Source organism: Sinocyclocheilus rhinocerous, unplaced genomic scaffold (genome assembly GCF_001515625.1).
Source record: "Sinocyclocheilus rhinocerous isolate Xijiao unplaced genomic scaffold, SAMN03320098_v1.1 scaffold254, whole genome shotgun sequence".
Lineage (NCBI taxonomy): Eukaryota > Metazoa > Chordata > Actinopteri > Cypriniformes > Cyprinidae > Sinocyclocheilus > Sinocyclocheilus rhinocerous.
In genome coordinates, this window is record NW_015628690.1 from 1,155,755 (window position 1) to 1,178,766 (window position 23,012).

At 36.0% G+C, this 23,012-nt stretch overlaps 3 protein-coding genes and 1 pseudogene across 3 annotated transcripts; 2 read left to right on the top strand and 2 right to left on the bottom strand.

Moving 5' to 3' along the window:
* The first annotated feature begins 1,200 nt into the window (after window positions 1-1,200).
* LOC107738153 (protein lifeguard 1-like) lies at window positions 1,201-4,857 on the top strand. The gene is made up of 6 exons (XM_016549866.1): window positions 1,201-1,498; window positions 1,615-1,694; window positions 1,791-1,991; window positions 3,825-3,953; window positions 4,160-4,303; window positions 4,401-4,857. Exons 1-6 carry the CDS (start codon window positions 1,276-1,278, stop codon window positions 4,551-4,553), a joined length of 930 nt encoding a protein of 309 aa, XP_016405352.1. The 5' UTR covers window positions 1,201-1,275; the 3' UTR covers window positions 4,554-4,857.
* Window positions 4,858-6,984: 2,127 nt separating this feature from the next.
* On the bottom strand, window positions 6,985-12,760 carry LOC107738156 (poly [ADP-ribose] polymerase 2-like). Its single transcript, XM_016549868.1, has 18 exons — window positions 12,507-12,760; window positions 12,171-12,259; window positions 11,702-11,905; window positions 11,446-11,619; window positions 11,093-11,166; window positions 10,870-10,920; window positions 10,229-10,325; window positions 10,058-10,133; window positions 9,875-9,977; window positions 9,636-9,789; window positions 9,346-9,484; window positions 8,821-8,884; window positions 8,573-8,707; window positions 8,313-8,440; window positions 8,049-8,148; window positions 7,811-7,909; window positions 7,432-7,556; window positions 6,985-7,342 (listed from the first exon to the last, which is right to left on the bottom strand). The coding sequence occupies exons 2-18, from the start codon at window positions 12,250-12,252 to the stop codon at window positions 7,183-7,185; spliced, it is 1,965 nt and encodes a 654-aa protein (XP_016405354.1). The 5' UTR covers window positions 12,253-12,259; window positions 12,507-12,760; the 3' UTR covers window positions 6,985-7,182.
* A 1-nt stretch (window position 12,761) lies between these two features.
* Window positions 12,762-17,458, top strand: LOC107738158 (methyltransferase-like protein 17, mitochondrial; annotated as a pseudogene).
* Window positions 17,459-19,618: 2,160 nt separating this feature from the next.
* LOC107738159 (epimerase family protein SDR39U1-like) lies at window positions 19,619-22,370 on the bottom strand. The gene is given in 7 exon segments (XM_016549869.1): window positions 19,619-20,367; window positions 20,624-20,776; window positions 21,008-21,109; window positions 21,112-21,128; window positions 21,235-21,317; window positions 21,584-21,690; window positions 22,248-22,370. Coding segments are annotated over 7 exon segments (903 nt in total). The 5' UTR covers window positions 22,264-22,370; the 3' UTR covers window positions 19,619-19,942.
* Window positions 22,371-23,012: the final 642 nt, after the last annotated feature.

Here is a 23,012-nt window from a genome sequence, read left to right on the forward strand (position 1 = left end):
CTGAGTTGAGAAGGAAATGTGAAAACCCAGCTTTTTTTTTTTTGCCTGTGAAAACCCAGCTAAAGTAATTTTTTTGTGATTTACTGTTTTCTACATAAAATCATCCTTCATAAAGATGTAGAACATTCTGTGAAATATATAACCTTTATATATTTAATATTGACTGAGTAAGGCCATGGTTTAGATTGAAATCATAGTGAAATTAATGGTTGAAATCAAACTTTGATGCTTTTTATCTCATAATTAGATTTTGAGACTTTAGCCTGGATTTCACAGACAGGGTCACAATTTGTAAAAATGTTACTATGATCCTATTCCCTTCTTAAACTTAAAAAAAAAAACTGGAAAATGTCACCGTTTCTTTTATCAATATATCTTATATCAGTACTCTCAGGATCATTTTCAATTTATTTCTATCTTGACCTATAAGTTAAATATAAGATATGGAACTATAACAAACCCCACAATAGCAAACAAACATTGCAGACCCTACCATTTCCTGTGCACTGTGATGCTTTTTCTACATGTTTTTTTTCTTTGACTCATAAAAGTCCACCCCAAAGTGGAAACATCTTTTCCTGTTGTTTTGACATTCTGACAATGCAATCTCAACTAACCACATCTTGTTTAGGATGACGGATATAGAGAGCCAAAAACCTGCGCCTGAGAATGACCCTAGCCATGCAGCGACAGCACCAATGTATGCCCCACCGCCATACATGCCTCCTCCTTATCCTACGGGGCCTGTCATGTACCCTCAACCCGTTCCTGTGCCAGTCAGCTTCATCCCACCCAACCTGATATTGACTGAGTAAGGCCATGGTTTAGATTGAAATCATAGTGAAATTAATGGTTGAAATCAAACTTTGATGCTTTTTATCTCATAATTAGATTTTGAGACTTTAGCCTGGATTTCACAGACAGGGTCACAATTTGTAAAAATGTTACTATGATCCTATTCCCTTCTTAAACTTAAAAAAAAAACTGGAAAATGTCACAGTTTCTTTTATCAATATATCTTATATCAGTACTCTCAGGATCATTTTCAATTTATTTCTATCTTCACCTATAAGTTAAATATAAGATATGGAACTATAACAAACCCCACAATAGCAAACAAACATTGCAGACCCTACCATTTCCTGTGCACTGTGATGCTTTTTCTACATGTTTTTTTTCTTTGACTCATAAAAGTCCACCCCAAAGTGGAAACATCTTTTCCTGTTGTTTTGACATTCTGACAATGCAATCTCAACTAACCACATCTTGTTTAGGATGACGGATATAGAGAGCCAAAAACCTGCGCCTGAGAATGACCCTAGCCATGCAGCGACAGCACCAATGTATGCCCCACCGCCATACATGCCTCCTCCTTATCCTACGGGGCCTGTCATGTACCCTCAACCCGTTCCTGTGCCAGTCAGCTTCATCCCACCCAACCTGCCGCCAGAAGAGACCGGCATCAGCAAAACAGAAGAACCGAATCCAGACCCAGCAGGTGTTTTATTTCACTGAATTATCCATCTAACATTTACTTAAAATTACGACAAAACCAAAATAACCATCGAATGACATGAATGTCATCACAGTAATAATATTTATCTTTTTTAATAGCTGTATTTCCACCTGAGGAATGTCAGATGTTTGTGTCATCATTTGAGGATGATACTGTTCGGAAAGCGTTTATCAGAAAGGTGAGCATTTCTGTGATTTGCATGCCATCGTAAATATTATGATTGCTCTAAATGCTGGTCCTCTTTGTCATTTCCAATCTCTCTCTACCCACGCAGGTGTTCAGTGTGGTAACAATTCAGTTACTAGCCACGTTCACTGTCGTCTGTGTGTTCACCTTCTCAAACACAGTCAAGGCAGCGGTTCAGAGTAACATCTGGGTGTACCTCAGTTCTTACATTATCTTTGCAGTAGTGGGCACATGTCTTGCTGTGTTTTCCACATTCAGTCGCACACATCCCTGGAACCTGCTGGGACTGGTGAGTGTCTGTGTGTTAATATGTGTCTTCATGCTGTGACACGTAGCCGCCTACAGTTAGGAGATGATGAACTTTTCTATCAAAATAGAGTGCAACAGTTGGGTCCCAGAAGTAAAAATCACATTCATTTTCTCTATAGGGTAACTGATTTTCAACGTTGTTATTCGATGGTATATGCTTTTGTTGAAGACAGCAGCCCACATTGTTTTGACTTATTTTTTAAATAACCATCCATCACAGGAATTCCTAGTGAAAAATTACTTTACTCATGATTCTACAAAGATATCTCTACCAGTCAGAGAACTGAAAAAAGCAAATTGCAGCAAAAAACACTTTAGTGACAATAAGCACTGCAAATGAGTTTCCCTACGCTCTTAAACTATGTTAATACATACACATATAAATCAACATCTTTAAATGAATTGTTCAATATTTCTTCATTGTCTCTTGCAATGCACAATGGATTGTAGTTCAAGCACACGGCTTTATTTGCGTTATTGTCCAATTTTCAAAAAATCGAAGTTTGTAATGATATGATCCATCTTGTAGCAGATAGGTTTGGTTCATGACTTACAACTCTTTAATTCGTTTTTTTTTTTTAAATCTCTACATGAAAAATGAATAGGTAAAATACTTCTTAAAACAAGGCCGCTGATAAAAGTAGGCACCCTGTTCTTTTCTTGATTCTTCTTCATATTCTGTATGAAGGATTAGCTTGAAAACATGGCTGAAACACTCTAACCTTGAAAGGCAGCATTTCAATTAACCAAGTTGGTTCCTTCTCTTTGTTCCTTCTGAATTTTCCCCAAAATGTACTACTTAACGACATTCTATAATATATAGGTTGACCCAGGAAAAAATCTCCTTCCTTTAAGTCAGCCATTGCATTTTGTAACTTGGTTACTTCCTCTCCATGACCACAACAGACTGGTGCAGCCTGTATTTCCTAAGGTTTATGTGAGCATTATGTACAGCAGGTATCATCAGAAAAATAAACAGGGTGAAGAGGTTGTTATAATGCTGACTCTACATTATCTTGCTTATTATTCAGCCAAATGAATGGAAATGAAATATTGATTTGTGATTATCGATTTTTCTTTTATGCCAAAAATCATTAGGATATTAAGTAAAGATCATGTTCCATGAAGATATTTTGTAAGTTTCCTACCGTAAATATGTCAAAACTTAATTTTTGATTAGTAATATGCATTGCTAAGAACTTAATTTGGACATCTTTAAAGGCGATTTTCTCAGTATTTAGATTTTTTTGCACCCTCAGATTCCAGATTTTCAAATAGTTGTATCTCGGCCAAATATTGTCCAATCCTAAGAAACCATACATCAATTGAATGCTTATTTATTCAGCTTTCAGATGATGTATAAATCTCAATTTCAAAAAATTGACCCTTATGACTGGTTTTGTGGTCCAGGGTCACTTTTATGCTCGCTTGCTCGACTTCGCGTATGCTTAACAGGTTACTTGCGTGAATTAAAAATGATAGTTTATAACATTGCCCTAGACGACATGTGGTTGTGTTTCAGACCTCTTATTTGTGCATTTGTCTATTCAGGTTGCATTTTATGTCATTTTTTGCAATTGTAAGCTAGAAATAAATACATTTGTAAAGTCAAATTATTTCTAATAATGCATTTTCTTTATTAAAAATGGCTTGACAAATTACTTGTTTATAAGGGATTATTTGTGTACTTGTGTGGTTTCGGTTGGTACTTCTATGTCTTGATCAGAAATCAAAATGCAATGTTATTACACTCAACACTTTAATTATAGGCTATGCCTTTGATAGGCCTAACATGCGCTATTATTGCCTACAGTCAGTGGTTACGCTGAGTCTGTCCTACATGGTGGGAACTATAGCCTCATATCACAACACAAGTGCTGTGATCATCGCTTTAGGATCAACTGTGGTCATCTCATTCACCATCATCATTTTCTCTGCCCAGGTGTGTTCAGTTTCTCTATAAATTACACTAATCTGACATCAGCTAATTTTAAGTTAAAGTTAGCTATATGTAATTTACAGCACTGAATTACCTCAGTGCGTTAGATAATAGAAAACCCTGAAAGACTAATTCAGAAAAGCATAACCTGACTTTATATAGTTGATCTGCAACCTCTAAACTCATTTCCTTTGCTGTGATCCTTTCAGACTCGCTTGGACTTCACAGTTTGTAATGGTATTCTGCTCATACTGTCTGTCGACTTACTCATGTTTGGATTCTTCAGCATCTTTTTCTACTCCAGTGTTCTGCAAATTGTCTATGGATGTCTGGGAGCTCTTCTTTACGCCTTGGTAAAGCATGATCAACATTTAATAATACTAACCACTTAAGAAAGTATGATGTAATTTGTGTCTTACTGTTACCAATGTTTCTCTTTCTCTCATGTAGTTTCTGGCAGTGGACTGTCAGCTGGTGATGGGCAGACAAACATACAGCCTTAATCCTGAAGAGTATGTCTATGCTGCTTTAATTATCTACCTGGATATCATTATGATATTCCTCTACATACTTATGATTTTGGGTGGGAGCTCCAAAAATTAAATTCACACATGCATAACTTGTGGCACTCCCAATCTGCACATGCCGGCTGATATTCAACCTTCTGACCTCAAATATTCTTGCATCACTGCTATGCTCTCTCTACTGGTTCACTGATCACGGTACTTGTATCTTGTTGTTTGTATTTGTTTGAGATGCACTCTTTTCATTTTATAATTTTTTTTGTAGATAAACATATTTATAAATTGCAGTCTTACAAATTGTTGATCACAAGAACCTTTTGTAAAATGCCTTAAATGTTATAAATGTGATAAACATCCCACTGATCATGAAATACTAACACGTATGTCCCTGTAATGTGACTGCTTAAATCAATAAATTCTATTTCAACAGAATCATATTTTAATTGCCTATGCAAGTAAAAATGAATACTAAAATGTATATTGCATATAAATATAGCACATTATTTTGATTATTAAAAATAATAATATAATATTCCATTTACACTGACAGACAGTCAAAAGACAATTAATTCTCAGACAAAAAAAAAATCTCTAAACAATCTCATGAATTTATCAGTTATGTATATGTTTTGGTTAGGTAATTGACTACAGACTGTATCTTTGTTATTTACTTTAAATAGTAGGTTAAATGATTGAGACTCTCTGCCTTACCAGAGTGTGAAAAAGACATGGAACTAAGAAGTGGCCGGGCAGGGTAATAATAATATTCATTGTAGTAGAGGGTGTAGCCTTCCTCATGTCATTCAAAATCTCTGCGTTTATTTCTTCCAGTGAACACAAAAGAAATATTCTAAAGAATCTTAATACAATCACTTTCAATACAATGACACTTACAGTTCATTGTGATCATGTATGTCAAGCTCTAAATAAGACAACAAAGAGGACGAGAGAAAATAAGATACTCTACTTAAGAGCCCCCTACATTTAAGTGAGTGCAATTCTTTGTAGATATAGACTTGAATTTTTTTACCCGCTCAAAAAAACAACATTGGAACGAGGGAAAGAAAGAGAAGCCATTCGCCTTATTAGAAGTCAGTGTACCATCAGAATTATTTTGAAACTGATATTTCAAGGTAAGAAAGGTCATTCAAAGTTACATTCTATTGTGGCTCAATTAAAGAATGCCCAAGTAGCATATAACTGTCTCTATTTAGGTGCATTTAATGCTTTAAATAGCCTTTCACTGCAGATTCACTTTTCTTTTGAACTGTGTTAATGGAGATTTTGAGAAAGAGATGGTGTAGTTCGATCATATACTAGGCTTCGTGAACGCTTCGCTTCAAGTCTTTTTGTGTGTGTGTTCACCTTAAAAAAGAAACAGCATACAAGTTTGAAATGACATTCCTTTAGGGAGAATTATACCTAACCTTAAAGTAAACTACATCGTCTTTAAAGCTGTACTTCAACCAGTTTTTCTAGACCAACCTGAGGTTTTTTCTGGGTGTTGGATTCATGTGTCATTTAAACAGTCCTGCAGGAATAAATTTAGACATGATGTGAAACTTTTTGAACACTGGTAACTTAAGTGTTTACAAAAATGTAGATATGGTTACATGTCTACACATTACCATGTAGTAAGAGGATAAAACCAACCTCAGCCTGTGTGAAACAAAAACATTCATTCATGAAGACTGTTCATTTAGATCTGTTCACTTGTTAATCTAACATCTATTAAGTGAACTCTGAAAACACAGTGATAACATCTGATGCAATATTAATTCGATCAAGACCCAGTATTTCCACATTAAATGGTGCATTCTGGTGCTTAAATGTACAGGCAACAAATTGCTGACATTTGCTTCACTGTAATCCACTTATTTTCTAAATCAAAAGCTTTGGTTCGAACTACTCCAATGCTAGAGTAGCTTTTATAATAATGATTAATTATCACTATTTTTTAAATTAGACGTTTTTACTCGTATAATATATGTTGTTCTTTTATGTGGATATCATTGTGATATTTCTCTACATCATGATTTGGGGTGGACTCCATGAACTAAAGCAATGTTTATGCATAGACATATATAATGTATTCATGCAGCAGAACACAATTTTGTGTAAAGTGCTCATACAACCATACATATGCAAATTAAACTGAAAGTGGTATTTACATAGTAAATATTGATTTACACAGAAATACTCTCAATACTCATGAGGCCCATTAATATACTCTCTCTTTCACACAAAACATGACTAAATAAAGGTGTATTTCTACAATCATCATGTAAATATTGAATTTATCAGCTTTTTCATCTTACACTCATTCCCCCTTATATTAATTGTGATGTACTGCTACTCAATTTATGCTTCAGTGTAATAAAGTCATATACATTCTACCAAACTAATAGATTCTGTTGTTTGTATTTCACAGATTTAGAGACAAACGTAAACAAAATCATACATAACACAGTATAACAGTAGAAAATGTAATATTATTTGATTTTATTTTGATTAATAATTGCAATATTCCATTTATGTCAACGGAAATTACTCAACTTCAGATAGCTATTGAAGTTACAACAGACATTTACAGAACAATATGTTTAAGTCTATTTAAATTCATGAACACATGAGCTACATACAGTATAACTATAGTGTAGGTCCTTCACCTGTAAAAACTGTTCTAAATGTAAAGAATCCAGACTGCCTCACCACAGCGAAGAAAAGTTAAACTGAACTCGGAGGAGATACTTCATCTGTATCTGAGCAGGGTTATAAACAATGTACTCGTTATAAAGCAGGGTGTAACCTCCCTTCTGCCCCACCCCGGTCTTCACCGAGGGCCCCATGGGTACGGTCACACCATCCCTGAGAGAGAACGAGAAAAAAGTCTTCAGTACAGCACTTATGACTTAATCATGTAAAACATAAAAAAGAAAATCGAAACGCAATCTCACAACGCAACATAGTTGTTAGGGTCAGGCGCAGTTTGCCCCAGGCCTTTTGTGCTATGTTTCCCAGAAGGCAGTTGGTCAGCACTGTAATCTGCATCCAAAAGTTCATTACTATTCCCAAGGGCAACCTGTGAACAAAATATTGAAGTTACTTTTTCCTGTAATCAGTAGCTTGTAATCATTTTAGCTTTTATATCTTTTAAAAATAAGTGTTATATCACTGTAGCAGTTTTTACTCAAATATACTCTCTAAATGTATGCTGTCCTTTTCTATGTATCCAACTTTCTATTCATCAAAGTATCCTGAAAAAAGTATCAGTTTCCACAAAAAAATTCTGGAAGTGGGAGCAGATCTTTTGATGTTTAGATACAAAAAACCAACCTCGCTCAGCAACAAGAGTCCTTGGTTGTTCTTCTGATTGGCAAAGCAGTAATTGGCACTTTTAGATGACATGTCTGCAAAGTAGATCCCCTTACCAAACTTGAGGGGGAGGAAAAGTTACAAAATGATATTGGTTTGAATTGTTGTAGTCCATTGCTTTTAAAAAGAATGTTGTAATGGTGGGAGCCGATATTATATTGATGTTATTTGTATGATTCAGTATATCTCTGCGTCTCACCATGTATCCGGTCACTGGAGCCTCTGGAGGGGCCACTCGCAGCCCCTGACTCAGGATCCCCACCCAGTTCAACAGACGGGAACCATGCCACAGGAGCATTCTAGCATCCACAACAACAAAAACAACGTGTACTATCTGAAATATGATTGCTGTAATTCAGTGAAATCAGATGAGGCACACACTAGACCAGAATTTAAGGGAGTTCCTGTTTACATAGAGCATAACATAATTGATGAAGTATAATTGAGGAAGGTGGTTTGGTACTTGTTTTCCATCTCAGAGCAGAAGTTGTCCTTCTCGCCCTCTCTCTCCAAAGCAAAGATGTCCAGAATGGTCATTGTGTAGTCAGAATGGGTGGGTGCATGAGTGGACTGAAGATATTTCTCTATAACCTTCACAAAGACAGACAAGTTTGTGTCTAAAACTGCATATTTAAACAGACTAGTTAACATCCACCATCCAAAATTCTACTATTAATATTATATTGTACTTCAGCCATAAAAGAGTTAAGTCCCACACTGTACCTTGTATTCATTGCAGTTAGAATCCAGTGGCTGCAGTTGACATTGTAGAGACTGATACTGTCTGTCCAAAGGATGCTCATCATTCTGAACACTAGACTGAACCATTTTCACTGCTATCTGGATGTCACTTAAAGCCTAAAAGACAAAAAAACATGACTATAAACATGTGAATGCAGTGAAATATAAACTGTCAATCAATTCTAACCATTCGACATCAGCAATATTGAGCAGCAATTACAATGTCGCACCTCAAGCAAAGCAATTTTCTCCTTTAGCTCATCCTCTGTGCGTATTATGGGGGGTGTCCGCAACCTGAATGAGCATCAAGTAGTCAGGAACAACAAACATAAACACACATATACACAGTGAATAAAAAATCTGAGTCATTAAGCCATATTAGCCACACTATTGTAAAAAATGTAGCCTCAGGAAGATTTGTGTGTGTGTGTGTTTGAAAAAGGTCTCTCATGATTGCCAAGTTTGCATTAATTTGATCAAAAAGCAGCAATATTATGAAATGTTATTACAATTTAAAATGAATGTTTTCTATTTTAATATACTTGTCATTTATTCCTGTGATGAAAAAGCTGAATTTTTAGCAGCCATTTCTCCAGTCGTTAAATGAACAGGATTTCTTTGAAAAAAATTTAACATTATAAAGTCTTGACTGTCACTTTTGATCAATTGATGTATCCTTGCTAAATAAAAGTATTACCGGTAATTAATTATTTAATTTACCTGACCCAAAGCCTTTGAATGGTAGTCTAACTTACCCAAAGTCATGGGGGATGCGAGTGTAAAACTGGTTGCATGCATCCAAGAGTTCCTTATTATTATTCTTTTTCTTTAAACACTCCTCGATCCTCTTCAAAGAGGCATAGCCTGCTCGAATTTGCTCTGTTGTTAGTTTTCCTTTAGCAAAAAATTAAATAATTTAATGGTTTTCATTTGCAATTTTATCATATAAAAATGTTTGTGTTGTTTAGCTTGAATGCATTCATCATCACTAAGAATATACCAGATTCATTCCATCAGTTTGGTACACAAATGCACACACACTCACCGAGTGGGGCTTTTTTGGTGTCAAACTTCATTTCTAGCACACACTCTTCCATGGCTTTGAGGTCACATATAAGCTCTAGGAGAGACTGGACCTTGCTGTTCAGCTGGCAGGGCTTTATTTCAGGAGGAGAGGATACCATAGCCTTGTCCTTCTCCTGATGAGAGGAAAAATTACTATAATGAGGAATGAAACAAATGTAATGCAGAGCAATGGATCATGTGGTATTGAGGTCTTTTTACCTTGTCTTCAGTGCTGTAGTCTACGAATACCATGTCATATTTTCCTGCAACTTTCTCATAATTTGCTCGATGCTCCCACTCGTTCTTGGTCTTGTCAAAGAATCTGCATATAAGCAGATTATAAGCAAAATCTTTCTTATATCTTATATGAGTAAATAACATTGATTAATTAAAAAAATTTACTTCTTTTTGAAGGCGTCTTTGGCCTGAGCAAGATTCCCCCCACAGTTAACCATGCTGTTTTGTCCTACTTTACCCACTGAAGAGAAAAACACAACAAGAACATGGATGATAATGTGTCATGATAATAAAGGCCAGCCTGGTGAAGAGCATCTGACGTGTTTCGGTACACACCTCGTCCCCACCTCATCCAAACGCTGTAAGTTTTTCCATTGTCATCCTGAAGAAGCTGAATCAGGTAATATTTATTGTTGTTGAACTGAAGATTAGTCTGTAACAGTTAAAAGCCAAAGAAAAGGATATCACACAATGTCATGCGCTGCACATTGTTTTCATATACACAAACATTCACAAGTTTAGGGTTAATATGTTGTTGTTTTTTAAAGAAAGAAAGACATTTTTATTTGTAGAATGAAAGGCGTTTATTCAGCAAGGAAGCATTACACTGATCAGAATTTACAGTTTAAGCCATTTATAATTTTACAAAAGATTTCTATTTCAAATAAATGTTGTTCTTTTGAACTTTCTATTTTCTATACAAAAATATTAAGCAACTGTTTTCAACATTGTTACTAATAAGACATTTTTCTTGAGCACCAAATCAGCATATTAGAACGATTTCTGAATGATCATGTGACACTGAAGACTGGAGTAATGGCTGTTGAAAATAAGATAATTACTTTTAAATTTCACAATATTACTGTTTTTGCTTTTGATCAAATAAATGCAACCTTGGTAAGCATAGGAGACTTACACAAAGAAAATCTTATCGACCCCAAACTTTTGAACAGTAATGTTATATCTTCAATATTCACCTGATTCAGCATTACATCATATACATCAGCCCCCTCGCTGTAGACGTGGGCCTGTAAATAATCAAAAATAAGAAATATAATGAGAAGAATGCACTGAAGTAAACAAAGTCTATATCTAGAAGAATAGGGATGTTTTAAAAGTTTTAAAGGTGATTGCACAATAGTCAAATGTTGTACAGTAATTTCACTTCACATGAACCTATGATGCATTTAAGGTAATTGCCTTTCCAATTTTAGCCTTGCATTCTGGATCAACCGGGGCTTTTCCTTTCATAATGACCGTCTTCACAACCTCTTCTTCAGAACATGAGGGGGAAAAAAACAAAACAATAGTTAAAGTCAATCTGAAACTTATGTAATGTGATGTGATGCATTTGAGAGTGAAAGATATTCAACCAATACATATAAAAAAAATGTAGGACAGGACAAATTCTGTCCAACGGGAATTTAATGGATTGTGGAAAGTGGTCTCAATTTGACAGGTGATTGAAGGAGAGGGGTTGAAAACTAAGAGGGATTGGTAACATCAGACAAAAAGAAAAGTCAAAGGAAGTTCATCTACCAAAGAAGCATCACCTTCACTCTCTTCTTTTACAACCGGCTTGGCTTTGTTCGCTCTCTGACTTTTCCCTTCTTTGCGTCTCTTCTTAGAAACCGGTTGCTCCTCTTCCTCCTCTTTCTCTTCTTTAACCTGAACCACACCTGCAGCTCTATTTTTGCCATTCAAAGCATCCCCTTTATTTGCATCTTCTGCAGTGCAATAAATAAGCAGCTATTAGATTTCTGTGACAGATACTGATGCAACATCAGACACAGGTACACACAGACGTACCTGACTTCACTTTCTGAAGGCGTATTTTTCGTTTGTACTTGGTGACAGTATTAGTCTGAGTCATTTTCACAAGATCCACCTCATAACCAGGTCCGATCTCCAGTGACACAGACTTTTCACCGGCCTGCTTTGCTGTATCCAGCTGGACACAGACCTCTGGAGGATACGGTTCCCACTCACCATCGTCCCCCTTCCACTGCCAAACTGAAAAGAATGAAATATTCAGTAATCATTATGTGAAATATGAATATCTAAAACTAAAACAGTGTCACACCTATACAATCAAAGTGATTTAGAGATTAAACACGATCAAATTGGTGTGGCTGTGGATTTACACATATTTACTTGAAAAAGCAATAGGTGTGAATGTGCAATATTTGTCAGTTTTCAGTGCTTGACTAACATACTTTAAATGCTGGTTATGAAACTTTGAGCTGTTTTGGCATGTTCACTGAAAGTGAATTCATACCCGTCTTCGCCTCTGAAGCTTCACTGCCTGAATCTGCCACAGACTTGCCCCGGCAACTTCTTGTTCGTCGCATGCTTTCCATAAAACAGCTGAAATGAGAGGAAACGTTTCCTGCACCGATGGTTTACGTATTACGCAAGTATTACATAAACTAAGTTATCCAGAAACGTGGTGAATGAATATATGATGACTCATATCATTTGTGTTTCCATCTACTTCCTCCTCATCATCCCATAACCATGGATATTGCGTCAAAACAACTTTAGAGAAATGTTACAACATAATATACATTAAAATTTACATAATCACATGATTTAAATGGTTTTCAGCACCTACCTAAGATTTAAGATCTCTACTTCGGTGTACCGAATGGCGCGAAAAGTATATTAGCGCGGACCTTTTGTCTGGGAACGAACTGAGCATTGAGCTCGTTTCTAGACGGATTTATTTTGAAGTCGTATTGCCGACGACCACATGAGCATGCGACCATACAGTGACTGATACATACTGTGACTGTAACCAGTGTTAATTTAATCAAATATCTAATTTGTTGTTGGTTTTGATAATCGTGAATAAACATTTCCTGCACCGATGCTAGGCAGCCGAATGTATGTTAAATGTACAAGATGCCACGTGGCTTTATGTTTAAAAGACGTGCAACGGGTGAGTATATCTGTCACTGTCATATTTCTTGTATCATATCAATATCATATGTCTTAATTTGCAAAATTCTAAAGATATTAGCGCAAAAGAGCGGAGGGAGAGTAGTCTGAATTGGGTTCTAGTATCTTGTACTAGCTCACACATTGAACTCCATTCGCCAGCCGCGAGTGTTTCCAAGTCGGCGGGAATCGCATCAGTTGATCCGCTGAAACTGCGCGGGTATCAACGTCTCGTGCGAGAACACCGCGCTCTGACCCATGTTTTCTGTGCGCTCGCTCATCTGTTCAGATGATGTCCTGTGAGGACAGCGATTGGCTCTTGTCTCAGACCTTCCCCGAGGTGATTGGTCGAGTGACGAGCACTCAGCACGTGACCTCTACAGTGAGCTTCCTTCCGCTCACGTGTCAGTAGTTAAGTGTCATACTCTATATACCGCTCAAACCAAGCTATTCGTATAGACGACGGTGAGGGATCTAATAATTTGTTACATTTGTTAATAATTTTTTTTTAAATAAAATTCCCTCTTTGGCCTACTAAAAGTATTCATTGAGAAATAAGAAGTTTTTTTGTCGAAATGTGTTGTATAAACGAGTAAATAATCGGAGAACTAGAACATGTTAATTGCTGCGCAGTGATTGGCCAAACTTGTGATTTTTTTTATACTGTTGATCGTTTTTATACAGTCTATGCTGTTGATACTGTTTATTCAGTTTATTGTTAATAATAGTGATTATTCTTTAATTAATCAGTATCACGTTTTGGATAGTCTCTAACACTTATATTTAAGTCAGTAGTTAAGTGTCATACTCTATATACCGCTCAAACCAAGCTATTCGTATAGACGACGGTGAGGGATCTAATAATTTGTTAATAATTTTTTTTTAAATAAAATTCCCTCTTTGGCCTACTAAAAGTATTCATTGAGAAAGAAGAAGTTTTTTTGTCGAAATGTGTTGTATAAACGAGTATATAATCGGAGAACTAGAACATGTTAATTGCTGCGCAGTGATTGGCCAAACTTGTGATTTTTTTTATACTGTTGATCGTTTTTATACAGTCTATGCTGTTGATACTGTTTATTCAGTTTATTGTTAATAATAGTGATTATTCTTTAATTAATCAGTATCACGTTTTGGATAGTCTCTAACACTTATATTTAAATAACTCTATACATGAAATCAAAATTGACCTTATAGAGTGCTGCAGCACTCTTTACATTCATAAAAAATAAGGGCATTCCCTAATCTTTGGGCAACTGCTTTATCCAATTTGCTCTAGTCCACTGGCTAGGTTTTTGGGATGGGGTTAGGGGTGGACCTTCATGATTTTATCCATTCTGATAAGGCGGTTAATAAATGCCCTGACTGGGAAGCACCCCTTTAGTTCAGCAGAGACTCATCAATCTTATTTTATTTCAGCTAGTTGCCAAGGAAATTTAGTTCTCAGTGAAATTTTGTACTCTAACTCAATGTACTAAATGGAATAAATAATGGAAAATTGTAATAACTTATCAGTGATACTAAAATAAAACTGCCCTCCAATCACCTGCAATATAGATACCATCCAATCAATTGGCAATAAATAATGCTATTTTTTCTATTTCGATCATAAATATGTCACATTATGGAAGAGAAATTGGTTGCAAATGTTGTTTGTATGTTGACTTGAGTAATTGTAAAATGTACATTCTGTCTTACTGTTTTTAAAGTGTCAGAGTTCTGCGGCACATCTGGAACAGGACGACTTTTTGAAAGGTGGTCCTCATAGAAAGCACCCAGGTGTGACAAACCTCAAAACAGTGCGCCTGCCGGAGCAACTGCAGGTAGCAGCACAATCTGTCTTAAAAAGTGAGTAAACATTGATCCACCAGTCTAAATTTTTAGTGTTTCAAGCATTCAAATCAGTCTGTGTTCTGAAATGCCTTTATTTGATATGTAGGGGCAGATGTAAAAAGTCTGAGTGAAAAGGCACATAAGCTGTCCAACTTCCTTTGGAGCAGGAAACGGGTGATAGAAACCTCTCAACTCAGGGAGAAAGCCGTCCTTCTTGAGAAGAAATTTTTGGAGCAAGAGAGGGATATCCATACAGGTGGGTTAAAGATGCAGGAGAGATGTTATAAAGAGATCAACCACACTGACTGTGCACTGAGGACTGAAAATAAAACAGCGATTAAATGTTTCCTTTAGATGGCATTGACCACAAACTAGAGGCTCAAATAAGAGAGAGAGTATTATCTGAACTGAGAAGAACAACATACCGCAGGACTCCCCTAAGGTACAAATGCATAATCGGTTTGAACCATTTTTCATAGATTGGGGCTGTGAGGTTTTGTGTGTATTACTGGATAACTCAACTTTGATTTCTCTGCTGTGCTGGCATGATTCAAGGTACGATGAAGATCTTGGGTTGGTGTATATGGCTGCTAGGCTTGCAGGTGGTTATGCTGCTGTCCTCAGAGCATTAAATTAGGTATTTAATACACATTAACAATCATTTCTCTCTCTCTTACTCTCTCTCTCTCTATATATGTGGTCATAAACAGTCTTTCTAATATACATTATAGATTAAGAAGAGAGATCCTGTGTTTGTGCCATATTCTCTCCTGGACTTTGGATCAGGACTTGGAACAGGTACTTGGTGAGTATATAATATGGCTATATTTTTAGCTTCATAAAGTGAAAAGAACCCACATTGGCTTATAAATATGAGGATGCAGACTGCTGATATTTTTAATGTTATTTATTAAACTTGCATGTTTCAAGATTAGGGGATTGATACTATATTTGATTCTCAGGGCATCACACACACTCTGGGGAGACTCTCTGTAAGAGTATGTTTGTGTAGACAGCTCTGGAGACATGAACACCTTGGCAGAACAGCTTCTTAGCGGTAAGAACATTCAGTGGAACTTATGAGCATAGTGTAATACAAATAGATCTACAGACAAAAATGTTCATTTGTACCAAACAGGGGGCAATGAGGTGGATAATCCAGTGATCAAACAAGTATATTCCCGCCAGTTCCTCCCTGTTTCTCCTAAGGTATCTTCAGCTGCCTTACTTAATTTTTATTTGCCCAAATTATACACTGCTTTTACAAAACTGAATACAATTTTTTTCCCGCAGGTGCAGTTTGACCTTGTGATAACCGCTTTCTCTTTGTCAGAACTGGCCACTTTGGACGAGCGGGTGAATGTTATTTTCACACTTTGGAGAAAAACCAACTCCTACCTTGTGAGTGATGATGCTTGATTTATTAATGATTAAACTAATATTTTAAATTATAGGATTGTGATCTTAAAAGTATATTTTCAGACATAAAATCTTGCTGTGTTATTGTTAAAGGGATAGTTCACAAAAAAATGAAAATTTTGTCATTGTTTACTCAGCCCTCAAGAAGTGTCTTTTTTTTCAGTTGAACCCAAAAGAAGATATTTTGAAAAATTTTGGTATCCAAACAGTTGCTGGTAGGCACTGACTTCTATGGTATGGAAAAAACACTATGAAAATCAGTGGCTATAAAACTAAAAAAATGTCGAAAGCACATAAAAAAAATACTTAAACTAAAATTCAAATGAAAACTGAAAATATACAAATCAAAAATACTAATATATTACTAATACTAAAATTACACTACTCTCTTGGAGAATTACTGTTTCATAATGCAGTTCTTGGTACTTTGTAAAGGTATTGGTGGAGAATGGAACCAAGGATGGCCATCAAATCCTTATGGAGGCCAGAGACACTATACTAAAGGTTTGATCTGAGATTTTTTTGCTCAAATATTGCTAACATGACTGTTTGAAATAGTAGTGGTAGAACACCTTTCAGAAATTTCTCACAAACTTTTGCTCTATCACTATAGAGAGAAGAGGAGGTAAAACATGACTTGAGGAGACCATCTATATTTGCCCCAGTACGTTAAAAAAATCATCACTAAAACCAGTTTTTGATACATCTGTTTTTGATGTCTTGTACTGACATTATCTTTCGCTCGGTTTCATTTTGGACAGTGCACTCATGAGCTGCCTTGTCCCAAGTTGATCAAGCAACATGTAGTACCTTGTAACTTCTCCCAGTTCATCTATTCTCTGCCCTTACTTAAGGTAAGTTCACAACAAGTGTTCAAACAGTTGACTTTTGAATTGTGACATTTACCTTGAATGTTTTCTGTTCTGTTCATGACAGTCCATCATATTTTATATTTCTCTCTCTCCATGATCAAATCATTACAGAGCCAAGAAAGGCAGCTGGAGAAGTTCAGTTACCTGATTATATCCAGGTCCGATGAGGAAAAGCCTCAGAAGACTGAGCACTGGGAGATGGCCAGACTGATCTCACAAGTCCGTCGCCGACCCAGACATGTTCAGTGTCAGTTGTGTTGCACCAATGGAGAACTCAAACAGCTTGCTGTAATGGCCCGTTGTCATGGAAAGTATGTAATGCTTTGATTTATTGGATCTCTACTTGCATTTTCAGTGAATGACCTCTTTTTAACAATAATTTTCATTGTCTATTTTAACAGGGACATGTACAGATGTGTTCGTAGTAGTGACTGGGGTGATCTGCTGCCAATGTTTCATGCAGAAGACGACGACACTACTACAATAATCTATTAATGCAGTGTTTGTGGATAACAGTTGGATTTTTATAATGTTTATTTCCAAATACAATAGTTCATCTATGCAACCTGATTGTGTTTTGTTATTTCACTGAGCCCAATGCTTTTTATGCACCAATATCAAAGCCCAAAATCTAAATCTGGTAAAGGTTAATATTATTAAATTTATATGTGACCCTAGACCACAAAACCAGTCATAAGTAGCACAGGTTTGTAGCAATTGCCAACAATACATTGTGTGGGGCAAAATTATCGAATTTTCTTTTATGCCAAAACTCATTAGCAAAATAAGTAAAGATCATGTTCCATGAAGATATTTTGTAAATTTCCTACTGTAAATATATCAAACCTTAATTTTTGATTAGTAATATGCATTGCTAAGAACTTCATTTGGACATCTTTAAAGGCGATTTTCTCAATATTTAGATTTTTTTGCACAATCAGATTCCAGATTTTCAAATAGTTGTATCTCGGCCAAATATTGTCATATCCTAACAAACCATACATCAATGGAAAGCTTATTTATTCAGCTTTCAGACAAGATAAGATGTATAAATCTCAATTTCAAAAAATGTATCGTTATGTGGTCCAGGTTCACATTATTTTTGGAAACACTTTGCAATAAGGTTCCATTTGTTAACACAAGTTAACTGCATTAGTTAGTATGAACTAACAATGAAAAATACTTCTAAAGCATTTATTAATCTTAGTTTATTTTAATCAATGTATTTCTCATTGGTGTTTAATGTTACTTTAACCAATGTTAAGAAATTGTACAGTGTTACCGTTAAATTTCTCCAGCAAAAGAGCGGAGGGAGAGTAGTCTGAATTGGGTTCTAGTATCTTGTACTAGCTCACACATTGAACTCATTCGCCAGCCGCGAGTGTTTCCAAGTCGGCGGGGATCGCATCAGTTGATCCGCCGAAACTGCGCGGCTATCAACGTCTCGTGCGAGAACACCGCGCTCTGACCCATGCTTTCTGTGCGCTCGCTCATCTGTTCAGATGATGTCCTGTGAGGACAGCGATTGGCTCTTGTCTCAGACCTTCCCCGAGGTGATTGGTCGAGTGACGAGCACTCCGTTTGTGACCTCTACAGTGAGCTTCCTTCCGCTCCGGCTTATGACGTAAACTGTGTCTCTTTATTTAGCCTCGCGACTGTGCGACTCTTTACAATGACGGTGAGTCATATAGGGCGGCGAAAAGTAAAAATATTTATAGGACGTATATTTGTAAGACATTTCATGTCAGCTTCGTTTCCCAGATAATTGTTTGGTTTTTAGTTAAAATATTGCACACTATTCTCAAGTCGAACGTTAAGGGTGGTGTTTATGTAAATTACTTCGCAGTGATTGGGTAGTTTATGCATGACGTATCATTGAACCTTTTTTCTAAACATACATGTATATAAATTTAAAGGGAAAGCTGTATGTTTTCAGAATTATATTTTGGAATATAAAAACATTATATCATGAAATTATCTATTTTATTAAGAAAATACTATTGAAACAAGCAGAAACTGACTCTTTGCCAACCAAATTTCTTGCATTAAAAAAAATGATTAAAAATAATACATACACCTTTTGGAATAAACTAAAAATAAGAGAAGCTGTACATTTAAAATTTTCCCAATTTTTTTAAACACCCTTGCCTTTGCTAGTTTTTGGTTTGGGATTATTTTAAATCCCATGTCCTAATAGCTCCATGCATAATAATTATAAAAGTTTTAAAAGTTTTCAATACTTTTACATGGAGTATACTATACTACACCACCAGAAAGTCAAGGTCCCAGTAGTATTTTGAGTATTTTCATAGGCCTATATGTGCAGGATTTTGTATAGTAAAACTTTTCGCTACCAGTTCTAATTTTTACTTTTGTGCTATATATAAACATGATTCATTTAGAGGTTAGCAAGTTTTTATTATTATTTTGGTCATATTTCCAGTTTTACAGCAGTCAGTAATGTGATAAGAAGCTTATTGAGTATATCTAACATTAAACAGTTGGTGTAAGTGAATTGTGTCCATATATAGACTTTATCATGTGTTGATGTGCATTTGTTCTAAAAGTAGTGTTTTGTAGAAAAATATGTAAATGTTCCATGTAGAGGATGACCCCATGGATCAGACTGATGAGCCAAATATAGCCACTCAAAATCATGAGAGACATAACATCTGCTGTGATTATATAATGATGGAATATATATACCACAGATAGACAATAATTTTCATATAGATATTTATTTACAAATGAAGTGCTCATTTTGTACACACAGACAGATATGACTCATTCTTAAGGGGGACAAACAAAGGAGCTGAGAACAATGTATATTTCTGAGTATCTACATTAAATCAAGCAAGTACAAGCAAGCTTTATTTTTTATATGCTCAGTTTAAATTTAAAATGATATATTATAAGAAATATATTGCACTTGTCTGCTTAAAAAAATCACAATCTCCTCAGGTCTCTTCTCTGTTTTGACTGATTACTAATATCCAACAATTTCTTTTAAAGCAGAGGTAAGATCTGGATATTGAAACTCAAAGCCAGACTCAAGAGTTTTCTTGGGTACCACCTTCTGGCCTTGTGTGAGGATGACAGCTCTCTCAGAACTGAGGAAGACATCCAAGAAAAAGCCAGGCACAGGGAAGATAGTAGGCCTTTTTAGAGTCCTGCCCAATTCCTTAGTGAATTCAGAATTGGTATTCAGTGCAGGCACAACTCCATTAAATACATCTGGCTCTGTGGATGGCTCTTCTTTGGGCTCCAAGGCATGGGCGATGATGCCAGCAAGGTCTGACACATGGATCCAAGGGAAGGGCTGTCGTCCTGAGCCAAGCGTCCCACCCAGGCCAAGCCAGAAGGGAATCAACATCTGTTTCATGGCGCCACCGTCACGCCCTAACACTGCACCTGAGGGTGAGTGGAAGAAAGTATATAATTACACTACTGTAACAAAGGTTTGTAAGATTTATTTCTGTTTTTGAGTCTCTTATGCTCACAAAGGCTGCATTTATTTGATCAAAAATACAGTAAAAACAGTAACATTGTGAAATATTATTACAATTTTTTCTATTTTAACCAATTTTAAAATGTAATTTAATACATTTTATTTTGTTACATTGCAGGTGAGATCTAGCACTCTGGTGAGACATTTGTTTAGATTCACCTGGTCTGATGATCACTTGTCTTGTTTTCTTAGCGCTGGTTTCTGGTAGTTGCCCTGCCGCCTCCCACTCTTTCACCAAACGAGACAGGAAGTCAAATGGTGTCCATTCGCTCTCCTCAGTGTACTGGGTTTGAAGACTAGGTTTATAACACGCTGAAGACAAAATCAGAGAAAAGCCGCATGTAAAGTCTGCCTTAAGAATTACATTATAAAAAATAACTGTAGACAGAAAACATTATTCTGTATAATTGACTTTTTTCCCTTAACTGAACAAATCAGTATAGAGGAGAACATAAATGGAGACAGATGTGTTTATTATTCATTATTTAAAACAAAATATATATAATATTATGTCTAGCTTGCTATAAAACACCTGTTATTTACCTACTCCTGTAACAAGCACCCATGAATGTGGTGGAGTAGGTGAAGCAGCAATAGCTTGGGCAAGAATTCTGGTCGTGTTTACTCGGCTGGAGACCAGATCATTTTGTAACTTTCATTCCACCTAGAGAAAACATTAAAATTATATTAACATAACCATATTAAAAAGAAGAACTAATTATTTTGATGCAATCACTTATTTACATTGTCACTATGAACAAAATCCTTACCATCTTAAAGGATTCATAATATTCTCCCCTGCTAGATTCACAGCGCCCTCACATGGCGGGAGGCCTCCTGACTCCACATCAGCCTGTTAGGACAGGTAAGCCTCAGTCAAACTTACCAAAATGCAACATTTAGATTTAACTTTACCTTTAAGAGGTATTTTAACATTACACATGAATGACTCCAGAGCTGGGCATTACAAAGCAATTCATTATCATTGCTATAATACTGAATAACATTGTAATCAGGTTAATATCAAGGTATTACTTCAGCTTGAATTTAAAAGTAAATATAGATTAACTAAGTAAAAGTCGACTTTAGTGCATATCTTAAATGTAAGTTAAACCATACCCATGTTATTTTTCCTGGGCCAGGCTGCCTGGATATAAGTGTGATTTCATGACCTTTGCTTTTCAACAACCGTGTCAGCTCACGACCCACAAACCCTGGTCCTCCGCCTGATGACAGTGAAAAAGTGAAAAAATTAAAGCTTTATTAATGTTTCGATCAAATAGAGCCAGTGTGGTAAAAAAGGGATTGGTTGGGGGGGCAAAAGTATCCAACTGTATTCACAGTATAGCAACTAGAATATGGAGTGTAGATGTCTTTTCCCATACTGTACAGCAATTTGGATCAAATCGTGACATTTTTTACGTAATGACATTTTTGCATAATTATTGTGTTTGCAACCATCCCGCGCACGTGTAGACGCGCATGCGCTATTAAAGCACTTACGAAACAGCTAGATCACCTCAAGCAAAATTAAATTCTCATTTATACTGTAACCAACTGATAAATGAAGCCAGTCATGCTATAAGAACAAGACCTCATGCGTTCAAAAAAGGTGACAGGATATTCCACTTTTTACATGCTTTACATATTCTTTAAATATTTTAATATCAGAGCTATGTTTATATCGCAAGAGGCTCTAAGTGTTACACACTAGCACTCAAAATGAACTATTTTGTTACGCTATCATGCAGTGACAATGCGAAAATGAATATAAGTGATATACCTATTACAACTCTCATTGTGCTTCTAAAGTACAGTCCGTTTATCCCGACAACTTGCAGAAATCCACTTCTTTTACATCTCTCTGCCTTCGAAGGTTAAACCAATGAGAGTATCGTATGTTAACCGCGTGATCGACACAAACTGGAACGTAACCGCAGCCATGTTGATAAGGGCGCAGGTTACATTATTTCAACTAAACTATCAGCATTATCGTACTTAACTGTTTAAATGTACCAATGCTATTACGTAGCAATTAGTAATATGATACTACAAATATGACATGGTAAATCATGTACACTCTATTAACATACACTTTTTGTAATAATTTTACGACATCTATTGTAATTTATTGGGCATTCATAATGCCTATTAAATGCATCATGCTAGATCTGCTGACAATTAATACAATATAAGAATCAATCAAAACTTTTCCATACATAAGTCACATCAAGTCTGACTGAATTGAATGAGTTCACTTTGACCCATTTAATAATCATTTGTGGGGGTGGGGGTGCCGCAACCGGAAGCGCTTTTTTGCTGTAGAAACACGTGGTTGATTAGGAGCTAAATACGACCTCTTGCCAGAGTAACATCCTTTCTGCTGGCGACCTTCAATGAAGTAGTAACATTTGTGTTTTAATCGAAATATTGGGGTTGGATACCCCTTTTTATTTTGTTAATACTTAAAACACTCATTCAATTGCCCATTTATATAGTTTTAGCCTACATATGTTGTAAATGTAAGCATTTAGCCTGCTGCGGGGGG

What these genes read in the sequence shown, in the direction of transcription:
- LOC107738153 (XM_016549866.1), top strand. Translation starts at nt 1,276, where the DNA reads ATGACGGATATAGAGAGCCAAAAACCTGCGCCTGAGAATGACCCTAGC. An exon ending in ACCGAATCCAGACCCAGCAG is followed by an intron (nt 1,499 to 1,614) that starts GTGTTTTATTTC and finishes CTTTTTTAATAG; the next exon opens with CTGTATTTCCACCTGAGGAA. An exon ending in GGAAAGCGTTTATCAGAAAG is followed by an intron (nt 1,695 to 1,790) that starts GTGAGCATTTCT and finishes CTACCCACGCAG; the next exon opens with GTGTTCAGTGTGGTAACAAT.
- LOC107738156 (XM_016549868.1), bottom strand. Translation starts at nt 12,252, where the DNA reads ATGGAAAGCATGCGACGAACAAGAAGTTGCCGGGGCAAGTCTGTGGCA. An exon ending in AGCTTCAGAGGCGAAGACGG is followed by an intron (nt 11,906 to 12,170) that starts GTATGAATTCAC and finishes CATTCTTTTCAG; the next exon opens with TTTGGCAGTGGAAGGGGGAC. An exon ending in ATGATGTAATGCTGAATCAG is followed by an intron (nt 10,326 to 10,869) that starts GTGAATATTGAA and finishes TAACTGTTACAG; the next exon opens with ACTAATCTTCAGTTCAACAA.